The 10,728-nt window shown below is 41.4% G+C and overlaps 1 protein-coding gene across 1 annotated transcript; it reads right to left on the bottom strand.

Annotated features, from left to right (window-relative positions):
- Positions 1-346: 346 nt before the first annotated feature.
- Positions 347-10,456, bottom strand: REXO2 (RNA exonuclease 2). The gene is made up of 7 exons (XM_044257885.1): positions 10,257-10,456; positions 9,199-9,282; positions 6,042-6,119; positions 5,337-5,448; positions 3,843-3,951; positions 2,465-2,518; positions 347-802 (listed from the first exon to the last, which is right to left on the bottom strand). The coding sequence occupies exons 1-7, from the start codon at positions 10,401-10,403 to the stop codon at positions 673-675; spliced, it is 714 nt and encodes a 237-aa protein (XP_044113820.1). The 5' UTR covers positions 10,404-10,456; the 3' UTR covers positions 347-672.
- Between the last annotated feature and the right edge of the window lie 272 nt (positions 10,457-10,728).

Below are 10,728 nucleotides of genomic sequence, written 5' to 3'. Positions count from 1 at the left end.
AGCCAATGTTTTATAAAACTAGCACAGTGACAGCATAAGACATAGTATCTCTTCAATAAACCTTCTTACTTACAGAATCCCTCTCATGATGGACTTGAATTTCTGGCGTGCAGTGAGAAGTAGCCATTCCGGAGCTCTGCCAGTTTGATAACCACAACAATGAGACCAAGTTTGCTTCAGTTATTCTATGCTTGACTTATAGAGCAGAACAGAACAAGTTCACCGGCTGTTTAACATATGAAGAGTTAACCCATCCCTGTGTCATCATGAGAATTTCAACATCAACCATACTGCTGAGAAAAAAGCCACCATTTCAAACTACTAAAGAACAGATGGTACAAAAACGTTTGCATTTCAATAGAACTAGCTTTATTATTATATTATTATTATTATTATTTTAAACAAAAGAAATGGTCTAAAAGCAAATGCAGATATGTACCGAGGGATGGACATGACCTGGTACTTACAGAGGAGTTGCTGTGTCATAAATGAAAACAGAATGTTAGGAGAAAAAGGGTATTTCAGGTGCTGTCTGCTTGAATAATCTGGAGACGCAAGTTAACTGAAAGAAGGTGCTGTGCCAAGCAATCAGCGGGAACAAAAAACAAAACCAAACGCAACCACCAGCAGCTGCTTCCCAAGAACTATGCGCTGACAGCATGAGCCCTGCCATCAACTCACAGTCTTCTCATTTTCCCCGTTTTCTATAATTTTCCTCTTCTTTTCATCTGTTTTCTTCTTGAAGATGTTATTTCGGTAAAACTGAAGTTCTCTGATGCTTTCGCTAATGTCATCGAGCGCCCTACAAGCAAACACATCACACTGAAGTGAAATGCCCACGGAGGAAGGAAGCCATCGACAACGTAACTTACGAGTAACAACAGGTACTACTGTAAATGCTGCTGACACGGTCTAGAAGAGGAACGTTTCAATCAAGCAAATGTAAGTGCTTTGTTTAAAAAAAAGAAAAAACTGTATTAAAAAAAATTTTTTCCCTAAAATGTATCAGATGATAAAGTCTCCTAGACTGTCCTTAAGATGGTGAAGGATTCCATGGAAAAAAAAGAATTCTAGGGTCAAGTGAGTTCGGGAAAAACTAGGGCCAGCACTCCTTTTCTGAACTTCTGTGCAAAGCATTTACTGTGCTAATGTGGGCTGTGAGTGTCCACGGGGAGGATCCACTACACACACAGTCTGTCTAAAACGTAATCAACCACGTGTGTGGGTGTGGAATAATTATTAACAGCTCTTGGAACGGAGTTTGGGGAACACTGTTTAAGATTTAATGACATCCCTGTACAAAATACACAGACCTGCTCAAACAGGACTCGTGACTCGGTCGTAATAAGCCTCAATCATCAGCCAGTACCTGGCCAGCATGGAGGCTGCGCCTCCGCTCTGAGGGAGAGGTGTGCTGCCGTCAGCTGCAACACAGTCTTCTCTAACCTGCTCGCTCATCTGTCGGGTCTGAGAAATCAGGTAAGCTCGATTCTGAGAACCGTGTGCAGGTCCATCAGTAAGCTCTGAACGAGAAGTCAAGGGCCTCTGTCCTTATGTTCCGCAGCAGAAACATCCATGTGGTTGGTCATGGGATGCGTTTTCAGAACTTGTAAGGCACGTTATAGAATGGTAAATACCACAGATACACTGTGACCTTTCTAAAGATTGAAAAATGCCGAAATCCAAAAGGCATCAAACCCTAATTGTTTCAGATGAGGTATTTGAAACCTGCATTCCTGCACTGGGGTCCATGCAATTCCAGCCCCCGCAAAGAAACACTAGCAGGCCGGGCTCTTTATAGCAGGGACTCAGTCTCTGTTTGCCTAGACTGTGCACGTAGGCACTCAGCAAACGGATGCACTAAATGCTGCCCTTAGAAGCCAGCAGTAAATCCCCAATGAAGTCTTACGTTCCTCCTGAAAGATGACCAAATTAAAAAACAAAAAAAACCCAACTTTTTTTTAAAGTAAAAGAGCCAGTACAGGACACTAGAAAAACAAAATCTTCAAATTTCTTGTGTACCTGTGGCTAAGTCTGCAGACTTAACAGAAAGGATCTGAAACACTCAAAAGTGCCAAAGGTAGGCTATGTTAACCCAACTGTTGACAAAGTATTCTAATTTTAAGTGGCTACAAGTATTCATATCCTTGCTGGGAAGAATATTAATACAGCTCATTACTAGAAAGATGAAAGACTGCTTCAACACACCTACAAACTAAGCTATCTTTTAGTGTTAAAACTGGAGTGAAGACATAAGATGCTACATATCTCAGAATGGAATATTAGAATCCTGACCAGAATTCCTAATAATCTTAGCAAAAGAAAGTTAACTTTATGCTAGCTGGCTTTTCCTTGTCCCCCCAAGAAAAAAAACAGTGGAGAACAGACACTATTTTAAGCAGTCAGGAACTGGAGGGTTACGTGTGTGTCAGATTGCCAAGCGCTTAGAAGGACCCAAACTTACCTGTGAGAAGCAGCCTTCTTTGGTGCAAATTCATATTCTTCTGGATACCAGCGTCTATACACAGCAAAAATGGAACTCTCAAAGGAAACTGTCTCAAATATACTGGATAATTACCTCCTTCAAGTCATTTATTAACACTGAAAAAGGCATTTTGGGTTGTGACTCCAGAAGCCTCCTTGCCTGGGACTGTGTCTTCACCCTAGCTCTTCTCGGTAAGCAAGCTCATGCTCGTCCACGATTCCTAAATTCACTCCACTCCAGCCCTCTCCTACCTTGTCACGGATGGCCAACCACCTGCTTCTCCGCCTACGAATCCATCAGACACTTCTAATGAACATATGTAACCTACACTTATCCTCAAGACCTCCCTTCTCCCGCCCACCCAATCTGCTTTTGTTCCTATTTTCCCCTTTATCTTTGAACAATACCATCCACTGCCTAAGTGCCGAAACCAGGAACCGTAGAATTGCTTAGAGCTCTTCCTTTCCCTCACTCCCCCATTCCAACACGGCATACCATGCCAAGTGACATCTCAAGATGCGACATTCTCCACACCCTTCTCCACCCAAACTCCATGTCCCTAGCTCATTCTTCTGTCTCCAAGACAAGGCAAAAGTGTCCCTTCTTATCGCCCTCTTTTCTGCCACCTTATGATCAGAATGACCTAATCGTATCACTGATTCTTCTACTTACACTTTTTTAAGGGAAACCGGCCCTCATGTTAACCATCTCAGCCCGCCATACAAGCCCTTCACAATTTGGTCTTACTTCCCACCTTTTCCAAGCCTCATGCCTGGCACTTTGGCACTGATGGACCATTTGTAATTCCCCTAGCTCCCTGAGCCCTCATTTCTTCATACTTCTGCTCGTTCTCTGGAATCCTCCCGCCTCATTTAAATGCCAGGAAAACATCCAACTCCTCTTCCAATCTCAACTTAAACTTCCTATGTGGAGCTTTCCCCGACTTCTCACTCCTTACTCCAACATCTCAGGGCTCCTTCCCCCCGGTGCCCCCAACAGTCAGTATGCACATTTCCATTACAGAAGTCATCATACAGTGTATGTGCAGCGCTGATTCTAGGCTATTTCAAGGCTTTTCATTTGTTAGGTTCCCAGGGCATAGGCCAATGCCTAGCACAGAATGGTGTTCAGTAAATTTTGTGAACTAATGAAATTTATACATAAGATTTTCGACATTGTTTTCCCCATTTCTCACCAGTCCAAAATCAACTAAGGACCTGTCCAAGTCAGAAAGGGAGGAAGTTACACACCCACTTGGCACCCTCAGTTCTAGCATTCTATTCAATTACTTTCCACAAATTCTCAATTAAAACATGCTAAATGAGGCAATTTAATGGATCCTAAATATAGCCCTTACCTGCACAGTTCTTTAACAGTGCTCACATCAATTATTCTATAATGAAGATGTTTCATGAACTGGGGCATGTATTTGTCAAGAAACTTCTTATCTGCATGAACTGAATTTCCTAGAAAGACACGAAGCATACCGCATCTGTGTATTTCTAGCAATATACAACAGGATATCAAAATTATTAACCGGTACTGAAATGGAGAGGATTTTTTTTTTTTTTTTATTCAAACAATTCCTAAAAGCATCTCGGAATTTCTAAATCAGGTTTGAGTGCATTTGATTAGGCTACAAATACAGACTTCTGAGTATTTATTCAGTCTAGCTCATAATAATTTTATAAATAGCCTCAATGGACAAAAGGATAAATTACACATACTTAAAATAATGCACAAATCCATTTGTTACTTTTTCAGATCATACCAGATGTGCACATTTTCTCCCAGTGTCATGAAAGCCACACTATTAACACTAAAAACTTAACCACATTAAGTAAATAAAACTTTATTCACATTCCAATTTTAACAAACTGTATCCATATTCATGTTTCCATACAGTAATTTATATTAAAAATTTTAAATAACTACTTTAAAATAAACAATAACTAAATTTTAAATAACTACTTTAAAATAAACAGCAGCCAAACTAGCTAGAGGGAAAATATACATACAACATATACTCTAGTACTTAATGTCAAAACTTTTAAAATGAAATTTAAGAAAAGTGTAAGTTATTGTATCAGTTTACATATACAAATGCAAATACACCTTCAGAGACCGTTAACTTTTCTCTGACAATGGCTGTACTTTCAAAATCCTAGTAGAACTGGCCCAGTTTAAGCAGTCACTGTCACACAGGAAAGAAAAGAAGGGAAAAACAAACAAACAAACAAAAAAAAAACAGGTGGACATTTTAGATTGAGACTCAAGAGACAAAATAACCAAATGAAATAGATGGGACTTGACGAAGTGCTGGTTCAAAAACAAGTAGACATTTGGCATGTGGACTAGATGTCAAACGGTATTAGTGAATTATTTTTAATTACCTTAAATGTGATAATGATACTGTGGCTACATGAGAAAATGTCCTTATTCTTAGGAAATACACGATGAAGTACTTAGAAATGAGGTGTCAAAATGCCTACAATTTACTTTCAAATGTCCGACAAAAAAAACAGACAAGTAAAACAAACATGGCGCAAGGTTAAACCATTACCAAATCCAACTTTCCTGTACATGTGAATTTTTTCCATAATAAAAATAAAAAGGAAAATTTCATTGAGTGAGTCTATGTACCCCAGATCCCATATCGGGTTTCAGGGAGGTTTCCCAATACTCCTGTTATAAATTACACAAGGAAACTTGAATGCAAAATTAAGATGTATAATCCAAGTGAGGGCAAGTGGAAGGCATGATGGTCTTAGTTGATCTTTCTGGAACTGCAGTCTCTCGAACCACTACAATGGAAGACTATCTACAAGGTATACATAGGATTGGATTTTACCTGCAAGTGGACAGAGCCCCGGAGGAGTCTGCTGTCGTACAAAGGACAGAAATTCATACTCTGCCTGCTGCAATGTCATTGTACTCTCCTTCACTGCCTTGGTTAGACCAGACTGCAAGAGAGAATCCCCAGCCCCCACCAGAAACACATCAAGTCAGTTTTCAAAGGCATCCAGAAATGAAACTTCACTGCTAAAATGGGCAAATATAACCACACATGGACCATTTATAAAGCTCAAGTTCAACTGAAACTGCCATCTTTGCACTGATTTTTTTCTTAAAGAATCCAGGTCAAATAAGCTATGTTCCTGATTGTTAATAGCATTTCCACACAGTCAGAAAAAGATGGTGCTCAAAGTCCAAGCTCTGGGAAGAAACCACTATTAACAGGAGAGCAGCATTCCCCCTTTTCTGAAAGTTGATGTCTAACCTTATCCAAAAGACTGATTTGAGCAATACTTGACAATCCATAATGCGTTCGCGATAGACTGAGTGCAGGAGAGGAAAAAAGAGAACATTCAGAAGATGATCTCGAGAGGTTCCAAAGATGACAGGTAAACAAGCAAGCAGTCTCCCAGGCTCGCCAAGCAATCTTCCTCTAACCCTTTTTAAAATCCCATCCAACAATGGTATAGGATTCAGATGTGGGAGCAACACGCTTGTTACTGATCCCCAAAGCAGCACTCCTGTTATTTGGTAATGTTACCTTCCCATGATGTTCCTTACACCAATCTGACATGCTGTCCAGTAACTCATCTGGCTGTTTTATAATCAGGTTAGGACCCTGTGGATGGGAAAAGCCATTAGTCATCCAGAATTGACAGGGATAACCGTGGTTTCTGTGTTAAAGTTTATGCTGCTGTCAGGATTCAATACACAGATAGCAGGAGAAAGAGATGAGGGGCCCTTTGTTATCTCTGTAAGTGGTTCTTATTCATTCTAGTGCTGTTTGCAACGGCAAAGAGGAATGCATGTGTACACACGCACACACCTACCTCTGAAAAGTGAAATGCCTATTAATAGAGAACATTGGTTGTCTGTCAAGGGTCAGCAAACTATAGCCCCAGTCTTTGGCTTTTTTTCCCCCCTCTATTACCAGCAAGCTAAGAACGATTTTTACATTTGTCAAGAGTTATAAAACTAACATGTGACAGGTATGTAGCACTCCAAGCTTAAAATATTTACTATTCAGTCTTTTTTTAACCAAGAGTTTGCCAACCTCTAATTATGAGTTCATTTTGGAAAGTGTCTATATTGCCAAGTGAAAAAAACAAATTGTAGGACAGTATATATGTGCATGTGATCTTGTGTACATGTGTTTAAAAAAACCACACACACACATTTATATATGCATGCAAAATACCAAGAAAATATACAAACTTTGGGGAGTAGGATGCAGCAGCAGAACAGGGCAAAAAACAGCTTACTCCACATACACGTTGGATAAAGTTATACGGTTTAATTTTAACAATATTTTTATATCAAAAGGTTAAAAAGGTAACTGGTAACACTTGAGGAAAACAAGAAAAAGTAACACATGGCTGTCAAATTCTCTGCTCCATTTAACAGAACACTAAGTGTCTCAGATGAGTCCCAGCTGTCAGAGAAGCCTGAATTGTGGATTTAAAACAAGTCATCGTGGGCATAGTATCTCCTTTACGATGGCGATAACAGACTGCTCCCTTCCCTCAATGGAATGTTTAACATAGGATAAAAGAAATTATAGATATCAAAGTTCTTTGAATTCTTGGAAGAAAAGTATTCTATGAATCCAAGGTATTATTGCTACTAAGTAATAAAAATAGTTCACAATCACTGAGAGGAATGGCTAGAATTTAACTACTGGACATCTAAAAACTAACAAGGAGCTTTAGCCAAATAAGAAAAACCAGTAAAGGCAATCTCTAAGACGCAAAAAATTGTTCTGATTACATATTTTTTTAAAAAACCAAAAAAAACTTGGGACGCCTGGGTGGCTCAGTTGGTTGGACGACTGCCTCCGGCTCAGGGCGTGATCCTGGAGTCCCGGGATCGAGTCCCGCATCAGGCTCCCAGCTCCATGGGGAGTCTGCTTTGCTCTCTGACCTTCTCCTCGCTCATGCTCTCTCTCACTGTCTCTCTCTCAAATAAATAAATAAAATCTTTAAAAAAAAAAAAAATAAATAAAAAAAATAAAAAACCAAAAAAACCTCATCCTGTTTAAAAAAAAATTTTTTTTAACAAACCATGATGGAAAAAGCAAACTATTTTTTTTAATTTATTTTTTTAATTTCTTTTCAGTGTTCCAGAATTCATTGTGGAAAAAGCAAACTATTAATCTAAGGCCATCTAACTTATTCTAGGTCCCAGTTTGGCACATGAAGCTACCTACAGAAAAATGTTCAGGCTAGGATATTTGCTCTTCTACCAGTATAAAACATCTTCCTCAGACTCATACACAAGAATAAAACATATTTTCCACAGAAAGGATACTTAAGAGTGCCAACAGCCCCTGAGCATTTTTTTTTTTTTTTTTTTAACATTCTTATCCTCATCTGACTGGGTCTATTCACAAATGCCACACTCATCTGCAGCTGTGTGAATACAGACCCAAATTTCCTCCAGGGTACATATTAACTAACTGGTCCATTAAACTGTCAGTATTTCACATTATATCAACAGTCTAAAGGAAAAACTCTTCTTCAGCCAAGGGTACGTAGGGCTCACAAAATAAAGACACTTCACTATTCATCCATACTAAATTCCAAGTGACACGGAAAAAACAACCAAAGCTAAAACGTAGAGGTTTATTTATATAACGTTTAAAAAAAAAAAGAGCTAGTTGTTATGATGAGAAACACAAAGTCTCAGGACTCTCCTCCAGCTGACGTATCCAGCGGTACTCCACAAAAGTCACAAATCATCTATAAATGCCTCCTCCCATCCCTTACCTACTTCTACTAAGTAGAAGTCTTACTGCGCATTAATGAAACCTACCAATGACAGTAGCACTCCTGCTCCCTGGGAACTGATTTTAATAGGACCACCTTTTCCACAAACATCCCTACCGTGTTCCTATTTTAGAATTTCTTATAGCCTCTGAAACTGCTAACAGTATGAGACCAGGGACCAATTCCAGACTAGGGTTTTCACCCACTACCAATCAGATGTCCTCACACACTTCTCAAATGCTTCATAAGTGGCCAAAAGGCAACAGGTGTGTTGCTTTAATATTTCAGCTAAAAGCAGCATGTTAAAACCTTAATCATGCCCAATATATCAACAAGAGAGTATTCTGATTCTGCATCAACAGAATTCTAAAATCTTAAAACAGATCTAGACAAGCACATACCCTAATTGAGAAGACAGAAATTGAGCATACAAAGAGTAGAGTTAAAATTAAGGTGGTGATAGAAAGATTAACTTTGGCCTGAGTCACTAATCCTGAAGAGACAATAGCTGGTTCTCATATTGGCTAGAAGTACTTCACTCAAACCAGCTGGGTTAAATTTCCGACTTCCCCAGTAACAAGCCAGTTGGCCTTGGGCAAATTACCCAGTATGTCTGAGCCAAAATGTCCTACTCTATGTGTGCAACTACCTACCTCATAGCTGTTGTAAGGACTAAAAGTAGATTCACGTAAAGCACTTAGAATTGTGTGAGGCACACAGTAAGGGCTCCGTAAACAAGGGCTCCGTAATTTTTGGCATGGATAACTGAAAAATAACTGGACTGTGAGACAGACTACTTTGGTTCCAGAACCAACCCTACCATGACCTAGCATATTCCTTTGGAACTTAACCTATGTGGACCTCAGTTTGAAAAATGCTTTAGATTTCTAATACGCTCTAAAGAGTATGACTGTATTACGTGGCATCACCTACTTCAGCCAAAATGTTGAGATCAGAGTCAGTTATCAGACAGGCCATCTCAATAATCTGGTCCTTCTCAATGTCCAATCCTGTCATCTGCAATCAAAAATAAATAGGTAACACACAAAATCATCTTTCTGGTCTATTTTACCCAATTTTTATGTGACAGTAATTCCCTCAAGCATATTCCATTTCTATCCCATAGCCTGAATAAGAGACAATAATGCTTCTCTGGCAAGCCCCCAAGACACTGAACATGAGTAACTTATTCGGTGAATATTTGCCAAGGGCCTGCTGTATGTCAGGCACCCTAGTTCTACTGTAGGACAGATGCAAAGTCAGCAAAATTGAGTGCTGACAGCATTCAATTTGGTAAGATACAACTCACATCACTACGTCTCCGCAGTTTACAAAGTTTTCCTATTAATTACACCTCTTGATCTTCCTTACAACCTATCGTATAAAGCACTGTTCTTACCCCCATTTCATGTATAAGAAAACTGAGGCCCAACCGAGGGGCAGTCTGCAACGTTAAGTATGGAAAACCTAAAGGGATCTGAACCGGGTTCTAGCCCCATCACGGAACCTAACAGCATGACCTTCAGTGAGCTAGTCCTCTCTCGGGGCCTCAGTTTTCTCGTTTGTGGAGAGGTAAGGCTGAGTCACGTCCGGAGTCCCGTCCAGCTAACAACCTAGGGTCCTGTAAGACTGCGGAAGGAGAGTCTGGAGTCTAGCACAGTCGCTGTCCCAACCCCCCCCCCGCCCCGCCCCGCAAGCGAGCCTAAACCCAGAAGAACCAAAGCGTTAGGGAGGGTCACGCTTGGGCAGAGGGGGTTGGGGAGCCATATGGATGACTCTTCCCTCTGGAAAAGAAACCCCACAGCCCAGCACAGTCCCCAACGCCTACAGGACTCCAGCCTGCCGACTTGCTCGCGCAGCCTACAGCCCGTCGGCGCTCACCTGCCACACCTGAAACCCAGAGACCCGCCGCTGTCCGCGGACAGGCTCAGCTATCCCGTCTACGCGCGGAACCTCACTTGTCCCCCCTCACCCTCGCCGACCGCACTCACCTCCAGGTCCACCCAAACCATCCGCTGAGCCATGCTCTCCCCTGCCGCCATGGCTGCGCCACCTTCGCGGACACCCCGCGACCTGAACTGCCCTCGACTCCCACCCACACCTCGCAACAGCCTGGAGCCCAGGGAGCCGCCTAGCATCACCCGGCACGAGCCGCCACGGCCCCAGCCTCTCAGCCGGCGCTGGCGCAGGCGCGATGGTCGCTAAACGTCGCAAACCCGCGGGGAGGCGCAGGAGGGAAAACCACAAGTCCCAGCAACCAGTGCGGCAGCTGGTCCTGAACAATCCGGCTTAGCTGCCGAATGGGACGACGGGAGTTGGAGTCTCGCCGGATGTTCCGACCGATTTCCCCACCCCCGCCACGTGTTTTCGGATGTTACTGGACGCGCATGTTTTTCAGAACTAAGTTTATTCGTCTTACAAGAGTTATTTCCTGAGTTTGGATTAGTTGCAAACCGCCTAGTT

The sequence above is a fragment of the Neovison vison genome, chromosome 7 (assembly GCF_020171115.1).
Source record: "Neovison vison isolate M4711 chromosome 7, ASM_NN_V1, whole genome shotgun sequence".
Taxonomy (NCBI): Eukaryota; Metazoa; Chordata; class Mammalia; order Carnivora; family Mustelidae; genus Neogale; species Neogale vison.
Note: the sequence above shows the minus strand (reverse complement) of the source record. Positions and strands in the feature narration are given on the sequence as shown.

Excerpts from the sequence above, each read along its gene's own strand:
- REXO2 (XM_044257885.1), bottom strand. The coding sequence starts at position 10,403 with ATGCTAGGCGGCTCCCTGGGCTCCAGGCTGTTGCGAGGTGTGGGTGGG. Across the intron at positions 6,120-9,198 it reads ATCTCAACATTTTGGCTGAA|GGTCCTAACCTGATTATAAA; the intron begins GTAGGTGATGCC and ends TCCCATCCACAG. Across the intron at positions 3,952-5,336 it reads GGGGCTCTGTCCACTTGCAG|GAAATTCAGTTCATGCAGAT; the intron begins GTAAAATCCAAT and ends GTGTCTTTCTAG.